Raw genomic sequence first — 21,638 nt, forward strand, 5'->3', positions numbered from 1 at the left:
GATTCCATTGTTTTTTTTCTGCTGAGTAGTACTCCATTGTGTAAATGTACCACATTTTCTCTATCCATTCTTCCATTGAGGGGCATCTAGGTTGCTTCCAGTTTCTGGCTATTACAAATAGTGCTGCTATAAACATCACTGAACAGATGTCTTTGTTGTATGAATGTGCTTCTTTTGAGTATATGCCTAGGAATGGAATTGCTGGATCTTGTGGTAGACTGATTCCCATTTTCTTGAGGAGTCGCCATACTGATTTCCACAGTGGCTGTACAAGTTGGCACTCCCACCAGCAGTGGAGGAGTGTTCCTCTTTCTCCACATCCTCTCCAGCATAAACTGTCATTGGTGTTTTTGATTTTAGCCATTCTGACAGGAGTAAGATGGTATCTCAGAGTTGTTTTGATTTGCATTTCCCTGATGGCTAAGGATGTTGAATACTTTCTTATGTGTCTTTCAGCCATTTTAGATTCCTCTATTGAGAATTGTCTATTTAGTTCTGTACCCTACTTTTTAATTGGATTGTTTGGTGTTTTGGAGACTAGCTTCTTGAGTTCTTTGTATATTTTGGAGATCAGCCCTCTGTCACTGTCAGATGTGGGGTTGGTGAATATCTTTTTCCCAGTCTGTGGGCTGCCATTTTGTTTTGCTGACTGTGTCCTTTGCCTTACAGAAGCTTCTCAGTTTCAGGAGATCCCATTTATTAATTGTTGATCTCAGTGTCTGTGCTACTGGTGTAATGTTCAGGAAGCGGTCTCCTTTACCAGTTAATTCAAGGGTATTTCCCACTTTATCTTCTAATAGGTTCAGTGTGGCTGGGTTTATGTTGAGGTCTTTGATCCATTTTGACTTAAGTTTTGTGCAGGGCTAAAGGCTTGGGTCTATCTGTAGTCTTCTACATGTTTGCATCCAGTTATACCAACACCATTTGTTGAAGATGTTCTCTTTGTTCCAGCATATATATTTGGATTGTTTGTCAAAAATCAGGTGTTTGTAGGTATGTGGCTTAATATCAGGGTTTTCAACTCTATTCCATTGGCCTACCTGTATATTTCTGTGCCAATACCAAGCTTTTTTCAGGACTATAGCTCTGTAATAGAGCTTGAAGTCAGGGATGGTGATGCCTCCAGAGGTTCCTCTATTGTACAGGGTTGTTTTGGCTATCCTAGGTCTTTTATTTCTCCATATAAAGTTGAGAATTGTTCTTTCAAGGTCAGTGAAGAATTGTGTTGGGGATTGCATTGAATCTGTAGATTAGCACTCATCCTTATCCTGATGAGTCTGGGTGGGGTGGGTGGAGATAGGCAACTATCTAGTCTGCTAGATTATCTTCCTGCAGGTTTGCTCAATCCCAGAGAGCTGTGGCCACCAGGGTGAATTGCTTAGGAAGACCTTGGATGCTGTTCCCCTCTCTTCCTCTTGGGGCATCATTCCTCACACAAAACAGTTTTGGCTCCAAGTCAATTTTAAGGAGCTTGTCTCTCATAATCCCTGCGTTGAAGCTTTACTGTTACATTTAAATAACAAGTGTTGGCATAGGAAATTTGGTCTTATGACAAAATGATATTTCATGTAAAAAGGCAGGGAAATTTATATATGAAATCAGCATAATGTTCTTGACTAATGTATTCTAGTTGCACAGTCTCTTCACGGATACCCTTGTAGATCTGTAAATGTTCAATTTATAGCTGCTTGTTAGTAAAGGCTCACTAGAAGTATTAATGAAAAATTAGCTGATCTTTACTAAGATCATAAATGTGACATTTTGCTATTATTATTTAGCCATTTCATTTTATTCTAGAAGTTCTAAGTGAGGGTTTAAAAAAAAAAAAAAAAGGTGCAACTTGGATGGAGAAGGAGGAAAAATAACCCTTCCTGGAAACAGCAAGATTTTCCTCTTCTCAAACTAACTGGGAACATTTAAGATAATCTATTATAACCATAGATGAGACCCCCTTGTAGCAAGTGAAACATATGTCTATATGTCTAAGTGTAACTTTTGGAAATATTGAAAAATTTGCTTCTTATATAAGAAACAAGGAGGGTGGGAGGCAGCACTGTGCATTACACATATATAGAATCCCTCCCCTTATTTATCATATACATATAGCAATTATAAGTAGAGAAAAAATATTGAAACAAAAATATGTCCCAAAAGTGTTACTTTACATGATACTGTTTTACGATTTTATTTTATCCTATGGCATTCTCTGAGTGTTGTGTTTTCATAATGAACATGTTATCTTTTCAATGGTTATATGATTATTATTAGGAAGGACACATGCTTTTCCATGGACCACAGGCTACAAATGTATGCCAGTGTCATAGCCAGTTTTAATATAGCTTTCAAAATTTGGCCACAAATCTTTTAACTGAGATGAAAAGCTATTTCAAGTAAGAAGTAACAACTAATTTATTTTACTGCCTCCATCTGGCCTACCAGAATGGTGGCTGACGAAATGTGTGTGAAGTAGTGAGAGACTTTGATGCATGATGGTCTGTTTGTTCTCTTCACAAATACTGAGTTTACATCATCCTTGGTTGTGGACCACCACTAAGATTTCCAGACATCAGAAACCTTCCAGCATGGACCCAGGGGTTTTGAGTGGTGTGTGGCCACATTTATGTATCTGCAAATTTATTCTGCATGAATCACACAATTGATTCTTCTTCTTCCAATCTTGGAAAACTTGGGGGTTGTTGACCCAGAGAACAGGTAAAGGATTAGGAATGTTGCTGATTTGGTGGTCTTTGCTAGCATGTACACAGCCCCAGGTTCCATCCCAGTAAACCATGTGTGGTGGTTCTTGCCTAAATTTCCATGAAGACACTGAGGTGAGAGGATTAGAAACTCAAGGCCATCCTTCCCTACGTAGTGAGGTCAAAGCCAGGCTTCTCTCAAAAAACAACAACAGCAAAACAAGGAGTAGAAGAGACACTGGGAACATAATGAGGTTATACTAGAATGGCACTGCAAAGGGAATATGTCAACTTCATATCTAAGGATGCTGAAGCAAGGTGAAGTTTTCAAAATGAGGAGAATTACAGAAGTGTTTTTGAAATGATCCCCTGCACAGGTATCCAATTATAAAAAGGACAGCAAGAGACAGTAAATAGAGGTTATTGCTTGGATTCTTAAGGCACATGCCCATGCTGGTGATAATTGCTGGAGCTGTTGTTACATTTCCCTGTGATTAATTCAATTGCCACTGTCACCAAAGTCTAACTTAACTGTTTAGAGTTAGACTTGATAAGAAAGAAATTAAAAATTCATTAGTACAGTGAACATATTAACTCTGTCCCATTCTGTATTTTCATATGCTACTCTTGCATGAGGTGCAGCCTCATAACTGTCATGGTGCACACGTATTGCTCAGAAAACATCTTGTGTCAGTCGATGACTTACCCCTTGTTTGAGATGATCTCTTGCTGGCTCATGATGTTCAAGGGATTCTCTTTATTCTCCTTTGTCATCACCCCAACACCCTGGACCTGCAGATTGCTTTACTACATCCAGCTTTTATATGGGTTCTAGGAATCTGAATGCAGATGCAGTGCTTGCATGACAGGCTCAACGTTTGCATGGCAGGCGCTTCACCCACTGAGCTGTCTCTGCAGTCCCCGATAATTTTGTTTTGTGAACTGTGTTGGTACTTTTTCACCTAATAGGAACCACCTGCTATTGTTCACATATACTTTTAAATCTCACTTACTTTTAGTGCTTTAGAGCCAAGGTAGGTAGGTGGTTCTGTTGTTTTAACTCCAGCACAGTGACTGTGCCTTAATCTACTGCTATTTCAGCCAGCGATTGCAACTCAGTAGTTACCAACCTACTTCCCTAGCAGTGTTCTGGCAGGCAGAGGCTCTGTTGCTGCTGCTCAAGGTAGCTGTAACTATATCTCTATCATTCTATTTATAAATAAGATTCGAAATTCAAAGGCTGGGGTGAAAACTGCTACCTCAGAGCGGCTAGGTCGCAATTAGGAAATGTTCTCTCCTTGCTGGGATCTTCGAAAGCCTTGTGCTTCCAATTCACCAATCAGAAAAGGCTGTGCCACTCCAAACCCTACCCTACTACTTCCTGTGCCTCTCTATCTCTCCAGGATGCCCTTTGGTACTCTATGATTATTTTTCTGTCAACTGGTTGCTAATGCAGCCTCCTGACCCAAGGTTAATTTTATTTAATTAACACAAAAGCAAACTCACAGTGTGATTGAAAATCCCCTAACATGACTCAGTGAAGATGTTCCTTTCTGTGACCTTTGTGAAACTGGCTGAGAGGGTAGGGGAGAAACAAAACAAAACAAAAACACATTATTTTCTTTTGATTTTTGAGATGATGTCCTGCTACTTGACCCAGGCTAGCCTGTAATTTGTAGTAATTGCCCTTCTCCTGCCTCCCCAATTCTGGGATTACAGGCATGCACCTCCATGATGGCTTTTGGCCTAGAAAATAATCTGCAAATTCATAGAAAGAAAAGAGCAAAGTTCAGTTTTGCACAGCATGGGTACTTTGTAATCAATTTGCTTGTTTCTGACTTGGTTCTTAACTTTTTTTTTAAAGTCTCGAGACTGAGAAACGATTATTCATTTCTTACCCACGTTTCTTTGCTCTCCCTTTTGGCATAGCCCCCTGCCTGCAGTTTATGTAAAAAACAAAACAAAACAAAACAAACAAAAAAAAACAGTGTTCATTGTGCTTTTGTGTTAGAAGAGAGAAGTGTCTTGTTCACTTTGTGATGGCAGTAATTCCTAGGAATTTGTTTAGTAAGGGAAGCAAGAGGCTGTCTGTATCACAGATGTGTGGTCCTGTATTGGTTGGATTCTCAGCATTCTTCATTTCTGCCTCTTTTTTATTTTTCTTAGTGTACAGCATTGTTGAAATCAGTGGTTATCCATCATGGTTTTTGTTTTGTTTGTTTTTCTTGTCTTTAGAACCATACCTAATAATGTAGCTTAGTCATGAACAGTTTTTTGTTTTCTTCTAGATGGCAATGGAAGTCATGCAGTTCAGCAAGGAAGAAGTTCGGGAGGTTTTGAGGTTGCTGGCTGGGATACTGCATCTGGGCAACATAGAGTTTATCACTGCTGGAGGGGCTCAGGTTTCCTTCAAAACAGGTGAGACAAACCAGCTATCTATCCATCCTCACCCCCCTGCCCCTACCTCCACTCCCTCCCCTGCTTCCCTTCAGTGTTTTCCTCATAAGAGATTAGACCTAGAAACTTGATGCATGGTCCTCCAAAGCCATTTTTGTTTATTTGTTTGTTTTTGGTTTTCGAGGCAGGGTTTCTCTGTATTGCTTTGGAGGCTGTCCTGGAACTAGCTCTGTAGACCAAGCTGGCCTCGAACTCAAGGTTTTGGGTGCCTAGATTGAACTACAGATTTCCCCTCTCTTTGGTGCTGGGGCCTGAACCCATGTTCTCACCCACTCTTCCATGCTAACCACATGTCTGCCACTGAGCCAGGAAATGGCAGGAAGTGGCAGGGCAAGAGCCAAAGCCTATAGAACGTTCCAGAATAGGGGTTGGCATCTGTTCTTATTCTAAGAAGGAAAATGGGCCAAGTAAGTGGAAACATGAGCAACAAGTCCTTGACATAGGACAAGTGTTTAGTCAAGCAGTGTCCTGCTTTGTCTTGGTTTTTAGAGTTATCCCACTGTGGTGCCTAGTGACAGAATATCAGAATATTGGTTTGCCAAGCAGAATGCTGGGTTCATAGCCCAGCCCTGCCAGGAGGCATTCCTCCTGTTATTTATCCTTTGCACTTACGACTTTTTCTTGGTAGAGTACCTTAGAGATGATTGTCTATATAAAATGCCAGTAGAGGTACTTTTAAATATGTATGTATGTATGTATGTATTTTGAGAAGTTTTCTGATGGGAGCAAGAAATGGTGTTGCAGAAACTGGAACCTGGGTGTGTTTGGGATCAAAGTGTCTCTCTGGGAGCTCTTTCCATGGTCAATAGTGTTTGACCCCACCTAGTTCCTTTCAACATCCTAGAAGCCTGAGAGCCTTTGTTTAGGGTTAGAGAAGGATAAGAGATTGGTGGCTTTTTTGAGAGTCCCTGCAGTCTGTAACTCACGTTCTAGAGGATCCAGTGCCCTCTTCTGGCCTCCTCGGGTAATGCAAATGTACACAGATAAACAGGCAGGCAAAACACTTCTACAGAAAAAAATTATCTATTTATCTATCTATCTATCTATCTATCTATCTATCTATAGGGTATATATCTCTCTCTCTCTCTCTCTCTCTCTCTCTCTCTCTTCTCTCTCTCTCTCTCTCTCTCTCTCTCTCTCTCTCTCAACAGGGTTTCTCTGAATAACAGCCCTAGCTGTCCTGGAACTCTCTTTGTAGACCAGGCTGACTTTGAACTCACAGAAACCCGTCTGCCTCTTCCGCTTCCTCCCAAGTGCTGAGATTATATGCCACTTCACCTGGCATATATATTCTTTAAAAAGCCTTTGTTTATGTGGGCAACACATGTTCAGATCTACAGCATTAGAAATTATGATGATGGGGTTGGGTATGGTAGTACAGGCTGATGCCAGAACACAGGAGGTTGATACAGGAGGATGGTGAGTTGCTGGTCAGCCTAGGCTTCAGAGCAAGTGAGGCAACCTAGCAAGACTATGTCCCAACAACAGAAAGGAGCCCTGAGGGATGTAAAGCATTTCTTTATCATCTGAGCTGGGAATGTGACTCAGTCAACTGCTTGCTCTGCAAGTGTGAAGAGCTGGGTTCTGATCCCCGTTACTCTTAGAGAAGTTGCAGGGGGTGGGAAGAGTGTCTGTAACCCCTGTACTGGGAGGGAAAGAGACATGTGAATCCCTGGAGCTCCTTGACTAGCCTGTCTGGCCAAATCAGTCAAGGCCAGCTTCAGTGAGAAACCCATCTCAAAAAATAAGGTAGAGAGTGACAGGGAAAGGCACTCAGTGTCAGCCCGTGGCCTCCGCACATATGTGCACACATATGCACCCATGTGAACATAACATATATCACACATGTATTAATTCACTCAATACAATACGGACAGCATACTGAAATAAATATATTTGTGTTTTCCCAAACAGAAAAAAAGTCAGGGAGGAGAGTTCCATTATTTTACCTTTTGGCTACTTTTTGTTTGTTTGTTTGTTTGTTTGTTTTCTTTTGGTTTTTTGAGACAGGGTTTCTCTGTGTAACAGTTTGGGCTGTCCTGGAACTCACTTTGTAGACCAGACTGGTCTTGAACTCATTGAGATCCACCTGCCTTTGCCTCCTAAGTGCTGGGATTAAAGGCGTGTGCCACCACCAGCCAGCCATAGCAACTTCCCTTAAAATGTCCTACATCATAAAAGATAGATTCTCTGTCCCTTTTCAATTTTTATATGTTTTATTTATGTCTACATGTGTTCACCTGCTGGTCTGTATGTTACCAGTGTGACTGCAGGTTTCTTCCCAGCTAAATGGTTGTGACCTACCCACTGTAGGTGGTGGGAATCAAACGTAGGTCCTCTGCAAGAGCAGCAAGGACTCTTAACTGCTGAGCCATTCTCCAGCCCCAACAGCTTGCATCTGCTTTTAAATTCAGTTTGGTAAGATGCCCTATGTCTTGTAACTTCTTAAAAACATTTTTATGCAGGTGAGAGAATGGTAGTGGCAAAGCCAGTCACACTTGAGTGCCACCAGTGAGAATAGTCACGAACGTCTTTGGCATCTCATGGTCACTGACCACTTTGCCCAGGCACTGGGTCCTTCCCCTCTCCTAACCTGGGAACACTAAGGGAGTTATTACCTTAGCAATGAGATGTGCCCATCAGCTCTGCCTGAGGAGCCGTGGAATATCCTCTGCTTTCTGGTGTTGCTGTGTGTGGTTGGATTTGAACCCAACCAAGAAGCTGAGGTCCAGGATCTTGTGTGTTTGAGGGACTGACTGTGGGTTCACCTGTGCCTCCTTCTTTATTCTCAGCTTTGGGTAGGTCTGCGGAGTTACTTGGGCTGGACCCAACACAACTCACGGATGCTCTGACCCAGAGATCCATGTTCCTCAGGGGAGAAGAGATCCTCACGCCTCTCAGTGTGCAGCAGGTATGTATGCCCCCTGTCCTCAGTGCTATGGAACTTGTCTCAGATGTCGTCCTTGGGGTTTCTGGTCCATGTCTTGCTTTGCGTTATGTGATCACTATGAACCGTTTAAACGACTGGCTCACAGGTAAAATATAAAGGATACCCAAGTCTGGGAAACAGATGAAATTGTTTTGTAAGTGACAGGGCAGCATAGTTCTGATGAGCTCCAATCTGATACAGACCATCTGAGGCTGGAGTCCCGATCCTTCCCCTTAAGGTTGTCTGTTCTTGGGAAATGTGTTCACTATGCCTCAGCTCCCTCTTCTGTAAGTCAAGGATGGTTATCTCTAATTCATAGGACTTTTATGAAGATAAAAATAACAAGTACTTTGTGTAACTATTTAGCAGCTGCTGCAGAATAAGCGTCCAGTAAAAATAAGCCACGAGGGTTATTATCCTCACTTCACTCCAAGACATCGGAGGCAGAGTAGTAATTGTTTTTGCCTCTGCTACTGCCTCGCACCAATTTACATTGACTAGCCCTTCTAGTCTTCCTTCTAAATTTTTGTATTAGACTGATTTATTTATTTGTGTTTGTGCCTTGCACTCATGTGTGTAAAGTAGAGACCTGGCGTGCCCTATGTAGACCAGGCAGGCTTTGAATGCCTCTGCTTGCCTCTGCCTCCCTTGTGTTGAGAGACATGCTTTATCACATCTGGCTTAATCTTTCCTAAATAAAAAACGTTATCCTATAACAAAAAACCTTTATGGGTAAAAAATTTAAAAAATGAAAAGAAAATAATTTTACTATAAGGTCTTAATATTTTTAACCTGACAAAATATATATTAATCCTCATGTATATAGATTCAGACTCCTTTGTGTAAATGGACATGTGAAGTTGAGTTTGGAAGGCAGGTGTTTATAGGTATTCTTGGTGAATGGGTCTGTCCGTTCTTTAGCTGCCTGTGTTCCTGGATGACACTGATCCACTTAGCTCTGAGAACCAAGTCCTTCCCCAGAGCCCTTTGTCCTCCAGTGGGGTGGGACAAGCCGGTTATGCTTTCTGCCACCACGGTCTTTTCTCCTCCAGGCAGTAGATAGCAGAGACTCCTTGGCCATGGCACTTTATGCACGCTGCTTCGAGTGGGTAATTAAGAAGATCAACAGCCGGATCAAGGGCAAAGAAGACTTCAAGTCCATCGGCATCCTTGACATCTTTGGATTTGAAAACTTCGAGGTACGCCTACAGAAACCTGGATGGGGGCCTTCTGTTTGGAAGCTGCTCTTCGACACATTTCTCAAAGGGGCACTTTCTCTGCAGACCTTTCTCCTCTCTTGCCCCTTTGTCGTTTTTCTGTGTGCTCTTGAGGACCCTGAAGAACTCACTCACTGTATCCCCACCCTTAGGTTAACCACTTTGAGCAGTTCAATATCAACTATGCAAATGAGAAGCTTCAGGAATACTTCAACAAACATATTTTTTCTTTAGAACAACTAGAATATAGCAGGTAAGCACACAAGATTCCCCTTCAAAATCTTTTCTCTTTTAAATCAGTAAGTAAATTAGTACGAAGATGTATCTTGATTTCACATGGCCCTTTTTTTTCTTCCCCCAGAGAAGGGTTGGTGTGGGAAGACATTGACTGGATAGACAATGGAGAATGCCTAGACTTGATTGAGAAGGTAATGGGTAGCTCAAGAATGAATGGTTGCAGTCCCAAGGGTGTCCAGCTGGGCTGATTCATATTTATGGGAACAAAATAACTTGTGCAAACTTGCACATCAAAGATGTGAATGTTTAGAACACAATGGACCATTTGGAAACATGGACGTGAATGCACCTCGAGGTTGGATTTAAATACTTGGCTGCTTCCAGGCTATTGTCTCATTGAACTCAGTATTTTAGAATCAACAGTGTGTGTGAACTGGCCTCACTTAGACGTTAAGTACAGCAGAGCCTAGTCAGAGTCACTGGTAGATGTGCCAGTTGTAAAAGATTATCCATGACATTTCGGTGAGTCCCCCTTTGAGAAGACACCTAGAATTTCACTGATTTTCTTTGTACATTTCATTCGTATTTTTCAGCCCTAGAGATTCCAATGGTGTTTCTTTTATTAAGCACTGACTGGGTCAGAGCTCTGAAGTGGTCTGAAAGACAGACATTCCACACTTAATTCATTCAACCCTTGTCTCCCTTCTTGCAGAAACTTGGCCTCCTTGCCTTGATCAACGAAGAGAGCCATTTTCCTCAAGCCACTGACAGCACCTTGTTGGAGAAGTTACACAATCAACACGCTGTATGTCAAAACTTGCCAGCCTTTCATTTTTGTCTGAGCAGCAGATCTTAGCATTATGAATATGTGTGATGGGGGCTAGAGAGAGGGCTCAGTAGTTAAGAACTTTGTCTGTTCTTCCAGAGGACAAGGGTTCAATTCCCAGGACCCACATGGCAGTTCACAACTGTCTGTAACTCCAATCCCAAAGGCTCTGACACCCTCATACAGACATACATGCAAGCAAAACACCACTCAATGCTCATAAAATAAAAATAAATACAGGATTAAAAAAAAAAAGAATATGTGTGAGGTGCCCAGTGCTGCTGGCTGTACTGTGCCTCCTGCATTTAATGTTCTATGTCCCTGAAATTGAAGCTTTTCTCATACCTTATTTACTAGAACTATATTGAAAAAAGTTAGCTTCAAGAAAGCTGGACAGAAAGTGCCCAAATTTATGTCCTGAAATGTTTAACCGATTGTCGTGACACAGTTGAGAGCAATGCTTAGGAGTCTGTCCCTTGCCATATGCCAAAACTCTGATGGTACATGGCTCGTTTTGTAGTTGTTGCCTTGTGTTAAATGTGGAGTTTTCAAGAAGTCAAAGGAAATCAATGAATAAAATAAGGCTTTTGTTTTTTCTTTTCTTTTCTTTTTTTTACATTAGAATAACCACTTTTATGTGAAGCCCCGTGTTGCGATCAACAATTTTGGAGTGAAACACTATGCTGGAGAGGTAATTCTTCCTAAGACATTATTGAGGGTGGGGTTGTGGCTCATTTGCCACCGCACTTACTAGGAATATGGAAAACCCTGAGTTTGATGCCCATTACCACATAAACCAGGCATGGTGGTGCACACCTGAAACCTCAGGGTGGGGGAAACAGGAAGCTCAGAAGTTAAAGTTGATAGCCATGCCAAAATATAACTCTCACCTCAAAGGGGCAAGAGGAAGTCTTATTCTGAAGCCAACACAGGTGTAGGTTACCCCAAACATCGTGTTCCTCGGTGATAACGTTTTCAAGAAATGTTACAGTAACAGAACAGAGAAAATCATAAATCAAGCTCTCTTTAAATGCATTGATGGGAACAAAGAAAACCGAGAGCCTCTGCTCCAGACCTCAGCTACTCAGAGGCCACCCTTAGCATTCCTGCTGGTGGGAACTAGTGTCCTGTTGAGTCAATGCATCCCAAAACATTTCATATGATGGTCACAAGGACATTAAGTCACACACAGAGGAGGACAATAGCTATTCAAGAGGCCAAGCTAGCCCACGATGATTTGTAAGTAGGCCCCAAACTGTCCACAGTCATTAATGTTCCACTTAACCTGTGTAGAACGGTTAAGCCAGGTACATTGTTGTGTTTCGGGGAGTTTCATCCACAGTCAGAAATTTAAGGTCATTCTTGGCAATAGAGGGAAGTGTGGGGTCAGCAGAGGCTGCATTAGATCAAACAGAAATAATTAAAACAAATGAATAGGGTGCTTATTGATATTTACCCACTTGGTGCTCACAAGAAATAGTTGTTTGAAAAGCTGGGCATAACTTTGTTAAAATGATTGCTTTTCATGAGTCTAGCTTTGACAGAAGTTGCTAGGTAGGTGTGGTGGCATCTGCCTGTGATCTCAGTACTCGGGAGGATCCTGAGTTTGAGTCTAGTCTGTGCCCCATACTGAGGTCTTGTACTGAAAGAGTAAGAGTAGTTGATCATAAGGAAACTAATTCATTGAGACTGTGACACTTTCTCTTGTTTTGTTTTTAAACAAGGTGCTATATGATGTCCGAGGCATCCTGGAAAAGAACAGAGACACCTTTAGGGATGACCTTCTCAACCTGCTGAGGGAAAGCAGGTATGGATGCTGGGGTCTCCTCCAGGAAGTCATTAGCAAGCATATTACCATTTGTGCAAATGCCTGTAATTTGTGAATGCAGAACAGACTGCTGTTGTGGAAGCACTTGCTTCTTCCCCAGCCAACATCTCATCAATGACTTAAGGCATGTCATAGAGTATTGAGGACTGCCCCTTAATGAGGCAGAAACAACAGCAAACCCATGAGTTAGATACTCTCATCACTTCTGTTACAGGTGAGGAAACTGAGGCTGGGAGCAGTTAAGTGGTTGTTGAGGGTAGTATCTCAGCTGGTAGCCAGAGGTTGAGCTTAGCTATCAAGAACATTTGACTCAGAAACCTAATCTTGACCAGTCCGGCCTGCTTTCCCCACTACAGTCACTGAGCTGTTTTAATTTCAGGTCTGGTTTCATAGGATCCTGTTTCTTGTTGTTGTGAGATGTCAAGAAAATTAAGCAAGGGTTGATGCAACCAGCACCATAAACACATTACACATACATGTATCCATTCATTCAGGGATTGTAAGTGCACACCATCAAGAGTTAAGGAAAACATATAGAAACTTTAATGGTTAGTTTTGCTATTTGTCTCTATTAAGCCAGGAAGTTCCCTATTGTCCAGTGACTTATTGAAAAGGATTTGAGACAAGGCCCTTTCTTGTAGGCTTTCCAAACCTTTGGGGGCATCTAGCATGAATATATACAGAAATAAATTTTTAGTATTGAAGGAAGGAAGTAGACAATTGTTAAAAAGCTATGCTGTTTCTCAAAGTGTAAATACCAGGTGGTCATCCTGTCACTTAGCCAGCTATGAACTAGAGTGAAGGGAGCCAGGGATATCTGAAGCGTTTGATCTTGAAGTTTCTGTCCTTGCATGTGAAAAGGCACCACTTAAGCTATTATCAGCTATTTCTATTTGCAGATGAAATGCAGGGATGCTGGAAAAATGCCACAGCATGTTACCTGTCAAAGTGGGTTTGGCTGTTAGCATTAAAACATTTAAATGCAAGCTGCCTGTGGATTTGAAGTGGGCACAGTGAAGAGCTCATAGGCTGAATAGCCGCAGACCAGGATCACAGGGTGTCTCTGTCCTAGTATTAAGGGGTGCTAGAACAAGGGTAGTGAATTTGATGCTGCAGGCTGGGGTTTCCTTTTGCTCTCGCCCTTCACGTTTGGCATCTTTGGCTGTCTCCACCTTGAAGTCATAGGTAGTGGATGGCTCTTCTGCCTTTCCTGGTGACAGTGAAGCCATCAACCTTCCTAGCTTTACAGTCCATAATATCCTTTGTGCTTGCAATATAACAAGTTATGGGGAAGCCTTTTGCTTTATTAGTAGTGGCAACAATTTAATAAATTAACTAGCATAATAGGGTTGGGATCAGTACTGGCCAAGACCCAGCAGACACTGCTCTTCTTGCCTTGGATCACATTTCCTCATTTTATTCTTGCCTTAGTATCAGAGAACAAATTCTAAAATGACTCCCATTGTTCCCAGTGAGCCATCCAAGGCTTAGAGAGAGAGATGGAGCATTTTGTATTTGTGATACAGCTGGGAAGTAGAAGAGGCAGGATTTGAACCTCTGTCTGCGTTACTCCCAACTCCTGTCTGATTGGACCTTCACAACACTACAAATGGGCATAACCCAACAGCTCTGCGTCTGTCAGTTCCTCCTTGGGGTTAACCAACTATTGATTGAAAATATTTGTTAAAAAGAATAAACAGCCAGGCAGTGGTGGCGCACGTCTTTAATCCCAGCTCTTGGGAGGCAGAGGCAGGCGGATCTCTGTAAGTTTGAGGCCAGCCTGGTCGACATAGTGAGTTCCAGGACAGCCAAAGCTACACAAAGAAACCTTGTCTCAAAAAAAGAAAAAAGAAAGAAGAAAAAGAAAAAAAGCCTGTGGCTGTGCTGAACAAGTGCAGACTTTTGTCCTTGCCATTATTCCCTAAACAATGACACTTTACCTACAATGGAGACTGTCCGTTGTGTCATTGCTGCAAATAATCTAGACCTGGTTTGGTGGATGGAAAGATGTGTACGTTCCGTGCAATCATGGCCCTGTCATAAATAAGGGACTTGAGTGAACATTTGGGGCTTTGCTTTCAGTGGGAGGTCCTAGAACCTGTTCCCTGGACATCCTGGGAGGCAGCTCCATTCACACTATGCAGATGAGGAAGCAAAGGCCACAGAGGAGTTTAGGTGGATCTCCAGACAGGCCTGTTCCCCGGTGAGACCCCACCCCAAGTCATTGTCTTTCCATTTCCTCCCTCCTCTGGGGAAGTCTGGTGTTCCTAGGGCTGCCTCCAGGCACCAAGCACTGATTGGCTGAATTTTCTGTATGCTGTGGCAGCTCTCCAGGCCTCCATGTTTTATGTTAATTATCACCGTGGAAATCCACTGTAATTACACTGACCAGGCACCTGACAACCGTGTGCGGGCCTCACAGTCCTGCGCTTCCTTCACATAGGTTTGACTTCATCTACGACCTCTTTGAACATGTCTCAAGCCGCAACAACCAGGACACCCTGAAATGTGGAAGCAAACACCGCCGACCCACAGTCAGCTCACAGTTCAAGGTCAGTCTGCACCACTGGCTTGCACGAATCTCTCATTCTTGTGATCTAAAGAACTGAGGCAGGAGCAGGGTGTACGGGGAAACTAGACCTTGTTTCTGTTACATCACGATTTTTAAGGCAGGCAGAGCTTCACAGGTGAATGCACATCTTGGGGGGTTGGGGATGTTCAGTAGTTGAGTTCTTGCTTTTTCTTTTTAATCATGCTTGAGGACCTTGATTCCATTTCCAGCACTAGAAAAAAAAAAAAAAGAACAAAAAGGTATACACATGAACATTTAGACTTTTCCTTTAGATTTTATAAATTAAATTAACAAAATAATTTGTGCTATTCTTTCCTTCTTGTGGCATAACAATCTCGTGGTTACCAGTGTCATTAAAGTAAAAAGATTTCAGTACTTCAAATCTTATTTTTATTTTGAGATATGGTGAGAAGGACTGTGTAGGCATGCCAGTGCTCAAGCATTTGGGCATTGATGTGTTTTTATTTATTTATTTTTGGTTTTTCAAGACAGGGTTTCTCTGTGGCTTTGGAGGCTATCCTGGAACTAGCTCTTGTAGACCAGGCTGGTCTTGAACTCACAGAAATATGCCTGCCTTTGCCTCCTGAGTGCTGGAATTAAAGGCGTGTGCTACCACCGCCTGGCTGGGCATTGATGTTTATAACAACATATTTAGTAGGTTATTGTTCTGATGATTTGCCACAAGAAGAACCTGGAACACTTAATATATCTATAAAAGAGATTCATACATACATATACAGATCTGTATACAGGAGAATTTGAAATGTTTATATTGAACATTGAAATATTTTTAAAAATAGTTATGTGTGTGTGTATAAATACAAATGTATTAATATATGTATTTTCAGACAATACGTGAAAATATATCTTTAAGTAAGGAAAAGCTGTTCAATTCTAAGCTGTTGAAATAACACATCTTGCCAGGTTATGGTGGTATACACCTTTAATCCCTGGCACTTGGGAGGCAGAGGCAGGCGGATCTCTATGAGTAAACCAAAAACAAAAAAAAGAAAGAAAGAAAGAAAGAAATAGCATATCTCCTTCAAAAGACTATAGTCTTTTGAATATGAATATATATATATATATATATATATATATATATATTCACCATTACACCTGGGAATTTGGAATTTTATATCCAAACAGCAGTGGCGCCTGTTACCCAATTCAAGGGAAATAAGGAACACCAGCATTTTGAATGTGTAAGCGTTTTCTGTCATTTGGAAATACAGCCTATGAAGACCAAGCCCCCTCATTTAATTATCTGTTTGCCCTTAAGCAAAAATCCTGACTGAAGGGGCAGTGGCAGTCAGCAGACACTGATGAAATCCGCCCCAGAGGGGTTGCTCACCAGGATGTGGGGGGGTGTTTGTGGCTGGAGACTGAGGGAAGGGAGGAGCTCCTCAGAGTGTTGCTGGTACTGGGACTATAGCATAATGTGCAGGCTTCACACAGAGGAGTTGTGCTAATGCCAGCTCTCAGCCATTAAATACATATTCTGTGCCAGTCACCAGACCGACCTCTTTGCCTCCATTGTTGTGCCCACTCTCACATCATCCTGTGAGCACATGCCACCATCTCCATTTTATAGAGGTGGGAACTGAGATTTGGGCAAGTAGATATCCAGTAGGTCCCACAGAGGATTGAAGTTTGAGCTACGTGTGTCAAGCTCTATACTCTAAATATGTATGTGATGTCTTTGCCTTGTTTTGTGTTATGGTGAGATAATTTAATGTGGAAGTACTCTTGTTTCTCTGGTTTGTTATTTTTTATTTTATGCTGACTAAATCCACTTGTCCTTTTCCTCCTGACAGGACTCCCTGCATTCCTTAATGGCAACTCTGAGCTCTTCTAATCCCTTCTTTGTTCGTTGCATCAAGCCCAACACCAAGAAGGTAAGAGTCTCAAGACCTTACCAAGTTTTGACCTGGGAGGAATGACAAACTCTGGGAATTGGTTTTGAGTACACTTATGTCAAAGTAACTAACAAGCATAAGCAAACAATCCTAAGAACCACAGACAATAGGCTCATAGCAGGGGGTAACTCTCCTGCTGTGGCCCGCAGGTTCTCGCTGGAGACTTCTGTTCCTCTGGATTCAGGTTGTCAGTCTCCTAAGGGCCCAGTGTCATGGAATCGGGTTTCAGAACATGCAGCACTCAGTTTGATGGACTGGTTGTTTCAGGTTAGTGGAGGAGAGCTCCAGGACATAGAGTCGTGGTACACTCTAAAATTCCCAGTTCTGAGCTGGTCCTTAAGTAGTCTGCTAAATCTTGCTAATCACACTTTGCCACACTCCACACATTCTCACTCGTATCTACAAGGCCCAGTAGTGGGCCCATACTCCCTTTCTTTCTAAACTTTCTTCAGCCAGGCCTTTGCCTGCCTAGTTACAAGGCTCCTTACAGTAAGGTTTCCGAAGGGCCAGCCTGGGCTCTCCTCAAGGACAGCCTCTGGGAATGTTTACCCTTAGATTTGGTTTCTCCAAAGTTCTTTGGTCATAGATGGTTGGAAACGGATATGAAGTTCTCATAACCTGCCAGAAAGTGGGAGATCCTTCATCCACTGAGCCTTTGTGAGTTCAGCTTTTGAGTGATGTCATCAGTGTTTAGGAAATACTACTTTGAAAGCAGACATTGTCAAGCCTATTTGGTAGCCTACGTGTTTTCTTTACTATTTGGTTTTAAATGCTTGGATCCAGCTCCAAAGTGCGGAAAAGAAAAAAAAAATAGTGCAGTTTTTCTGTTGTAGCTATTTATTTTTGTGTTTTTCAGTTTTCTTGTTAAACACCATGAGGTTATTGCTAAGAATTGGATTCTTCCTCTGCCAATGCAAATAAACCAAATCAGACCAAATTAATAAATCCAGATTTAATAAGCAGGGCAGAGCACTCCCGGGTGGTTCTCAGGAAGGCAGCGGACAGAATGTCCACAGGTGGCAGGCAGATCTATGGGCCAGGTTTTGAATAGCCACTAGGCATGGTCTGGGATATCTCTGGGGAAAGAGCCACTCCACTGGCAAGCTTTCTGAGGAGAGGGGCCACTGTTTAGCTGGCTTTCTGATGGGGGGCAGAGTCTGGGGAGAGAGAGGTGGGGCTTCCACCTAATCAGTTATAAACTGAGTAACAATGTGTTTTAAGTTCTTTATCTTTTAAATTTAAAAGAAATATAGATTTCCTTATTATATGTGTATGGATGTTTTGCCTACATGCATGTCTATGTAGTGCCTGGTGCCCTCAGAGGTCAGTAGAGGGCATCTGCTGAAAGGTTCAGGCATTATGCTGGCCTGCCCCTGTTACCTGGTGGAACAGGCAGTACCCTTGTCAGCCCAAGGTTCCATGGGAACTGAGTCTGTACGCAGGTGCAGAGGACCCCTTTAAAAAGACAGATCCCTGCCCATTTACTCTCTCTTCCTCTCTTCTTCCTCGCTGTTTCCTCTCTACTCTCTCACCTATGTGCTTTCTCTGCGGCGACCGGCCATGGCGGTCAGCCATTATCCCTGTTCCTTTCCTCTTCTGCCAGGCCTTATAATAAACTTATAGTCAACATGTCTCATGTCTCAGCATTTCTCTTTTCTTCTTTTTAAACAAAAGAATAACATCTGATGCCCTGGAACTGGAATTATGGATGATTGTGAGCTGCCATGTGGATGCCTAGAACGGACCATGTGTCCTCTGCTAGAACAACAATTGCTCTTGACCACTGAACTATCTCTTCACACCTATTTTAAGTACTTTATAAGGAGATAAGTTAAGGGTAAATTGTTTTAAATATCATGATTCAATTAAAGCAGGTTTAAAAGGAGCAGCTGCTTCCCGAAGACAAATAGGATATTAGGTATGTGCAGTTACTGGATTCAAAGCTAAATGGAAAACTTGCCACAAATGTGTGGGGGTTTGTTTTGTTTTTTTGAGATGGGATCTCATGCACTCCATTCTGTCCTTAAACTCCTGTATAGCAGAGGCTGCCCTTCAACTTCTAATCCTCTGCCTCTTCCTCCTGAAGGCTGGGATTACAGGTGTGTGCATCATACCCAGTTCTCTGCAGTGCTGGGGATTGAACCCAGGGCCTCATACATGCTAGACAAGCACTGTATCAGCCGAGTTACATCCTGGGCCCATACAAAATGTTAATGAGTTAATTTTCATTTGGCAAGCAATCCTCTTAGGAACGCTTTTTAGAGAGAGACTTACCCCACTCCCCCAGATAGTAATTTCTAGAACTCTGTCATGTGAAAGAATAGAAAAGATGAGGATGAGAAATCTGAACTGGCCTTTGGTCCCTTAAAACTTGGGTTTTATTCTCCCAGCTTTGCAGCTGCTGCCAACATGTTCTCCCAATCTTTTGACCCGAGGCTCTGATTGACATTGTGCAGATTCCACATACAGTCCCAGATGTGTTCTTGCATGTTCTGGCAGGAGTGACCTAATCGGGCAGTGTTTCCCTTCTGAGCAGTAGGGCTAATAATGCCACGTCTCATACTGTGCCGGTCAGCTTTTTCTCGGTTGGAGTCTTGGGAGCATGGGTGTCCATTGGATTTCTGGTGCACCACAGTTTAATCGAACCATTCCTGTTCCCTTCTGGCCTGGGCAGCTCTATTGGTGTTAGCGTCCCAGATTCGGTGAACTGGTAATGTGCCCTGATATTGACTTTCTAAAGATAGAAATGTCAAGTTGAATGAAAAATTCTGCCCTTGATGATTTTTGTTTTTAGATGGCATAAAGTTCATTTTTCCTTCAGACCATAAAAGCTTGAAGAAATCACGTCTTTTTCCTTGTTATTTTTCTACACTGAGATTTGATTGTACCCAATTACTTTGAATTTTGTGGTTTACAAAGTGATCCAGCTCAGCTCGGTGCTGTTTACCTTGGCTCTTGGCCTTGTGTTCTCCTGACTTACTGTAGACACTAATTAGTCACATGCCAAGGGGTGGCTCGTAAAAAATATCTTCACATCATTTGAAAGGTACTGAATAAGAAGGTCCTGACCCAAGAGCTAACTTGTCGCCGACCTAAATTGTAGGTGTGGTTTTGAGTGTGAAGCATGCTAATTAGAATATGGAGCTATCAAGTAATGGCCTGATTAGCATCCATTCAGTTCCACCAAGAGTCTTGTTCTTTTCCTGCCCACTGTGTACTATAACAAATATAACGCCAACCCTCACTTGGAATTTCTCACAGATGTCTTTAATCTGAAGATAAATCCAGAGGTTTGCACAGGGATTCTTGCAACTGCTGTCTGTGCCTCGGGCACCAAGGGGAAGGATGAGGTGCAATCATCTCACCTCATACTCTTTCAGTTCATTATGGGAGACTGGAAGTGTATTCAGATATCTGTGGCTGTGTTTCCATATCCTCAGGTTGGAGGTGATGGATGGTTTGGACAGATTCTAGAGTTGTTTTGTTTTGTTTTGTTTTGTTTTTTTACTTAGTATGTCCACTAGAGGACTGGATTAGAATCAAAGGGAGCCACTTTCAGAGTCACACACTAACTAGGTTTCCTGTGACCAGTTGTTTAGACCCCCGGATAGTCCTTCAAGTCTGAAGAATCTGGGATACTTTGTGGCTTTTGTTACTTGTATGCTGTTGTTTTGCTGCCCCCCCCCCCCGTGTGTGTGTGTGTGTGTGTGTGTGTGTGTGTGTGTGTGTGTGTGTGTGTGTGTGTGTGTGTGTTGAGGCGGAGGGTGACAGTCTTCCTGCTGCCAAATTGCAATGAAGCTAAGAAAGCTTAGTCCTAATAGGAGGTTGTCTGCAGCCTGCCCTGGTCTTGGGACAGCCCAAGTAACCTTACTTCATAGGTCACACAAGGCAGGTGTCGCCCCTGGGTTGTATTTAGATGGTGATGTGGCCTTTCAGATTCCTTCTGTTGGGATATATTAGGGTGTAGCAATTGCTGGCCAAAAACTGCCCTAAGACCTGGAGACTTCTGGATTGAAGGCTAGCCTGCTTGGGCCTCATCTGATTCTCTCCCCTGGGGCATCCCCCAGCCTGTGATCTCTTCCTGCCTGGTATTTTAACAAGTGAGATCTCATCAGAAAAGTCTCCCCTTAACATTCCTCAAAAAAGCCCAAGGCTATTCTGAACAGAATTAAAGAAGGGGCAGACTGATGGGTATCAGGGAGGCCATCCTGCTGTGAGAACTAGCCTGCAGTTCTAGGGAACTAAGGTGAAGCTGGGGCCACTGCCCACAGCGTCAGCCACGCCTGCGCCTGCTTCTTGCACCATGCCTGGCTACCATTCTTCATTACTCTGTCATAGGTTTGGTATGATAAGGGTCTAGGTTTGCAGAGAGAAGCTTAATGGATTCCAGAACATTTCTGTCCAAGTTTTAAGAATATAATACCATTTCCCAAACTTCTTGTCTCTTCACAAAAGCTAAGATGGAATGACATTGGTAATATGGATGAGTCTTGCCGTATTAGCACGTCGGTTCACCTCAATTGTCTCTATCAAGTGACACCCCCTTCTCATATTTGATATCCCTAACTTTCTAATCACACCAGGACTCTTTCTTTTTTTTTTTTTTTTTTTTTTTTTTTTTTTTTGGTTTTTCGAGACAGGGTTTTTCTGTGTAGCTTTGGAGCATATCCTGGCACTCGCTCTGGAGACCAGGCTGGCCTCGAACTCACAGAGATCCACCTGCCTCTGCTGCCTGAGTGCTGGGATTAAAGGCATGCACCACCAACACCTGGCAACACCAGGACTCTTTCACAAACCCTTCTCCTTCTGTGGGTTGGTGCTTCCTGCTCACATAGTGAGATCTCTGCATAGTATGGGCACTCTGGAACCCTATCTTCCATGGCTGGACAAGGATGTATGGGTGGCAGATCTACCCACAGCAAAGAGTAAAACAGAAAGATTAAACATTGGAGTTTAGTAT

At 42.6% G+C, this 21,638-nt stretch overlaps 1 protein-coding gene across 5 annotated transcripts in view; it reads left to right on the forward strand.

The window, feature by feature from the left end:
* The window catches only part of Myo10 (myosin X), a 207,136-nt gene that overhangs the window by 117,752 nt on the left and 67,746 nt on the right, over positions 1–21,638 (forward strand). For all 5 annotated transcript variants that reach the window (XM_027400037.2, XM_027400038.2, XM_027400040.2 and 2 more), the window contains 10 exons: positions 4,985–5,114; positions 7,946–8,064; positions 9,135–9,281; positions 9,452–9,552; positions 9,661–9,727; positions 10,249–10,341; positions 10,985–11,053; positions 12,087–12,169; positions 14,634–14,742; positions 16,577–16,657. In XM_027400037.2, coding sequence (XP_027255838.1) covers positions 4,985–5,114; positions 7,946–8,064; positions 9,135–9,281; positions 9,452–9,552; positions 9,661–9,727; positions 10,249–10,341; positions 10,985–11,053; positions 12,087–12,169; positions 14,634–14,742; positions 16,577–16,657 — 999 coding nt within the window. The remainder of the gene's footprint in view (positions 1–4,984; positions 5,115–7,945; positions 8,065–9,134; positions 9,282–9,451; positions 9,553–9,660; positions 9,728–10,248; positions 10,342–10,984; positions 11,054–12,086; positions 12,170–14,633; positions 14,743–16,576; positions 16,658–21,638) is intronic.

The sequence above is a fragment of the Cricetulus griseus genome, chromosome 2 (genome assembly GCF_003668045.3).
Source record: "Cricetulus griseus strain 17A/GY chromosome 2, alternate assembly CriGri-PICRH-1.0, whole genome shotgun sequence".
NCBI lineage: Eukaryota > Metazoa > Chordata > Mammalia > Rodentia > Cricetidae > Cricetulus > Cricetulus griseus.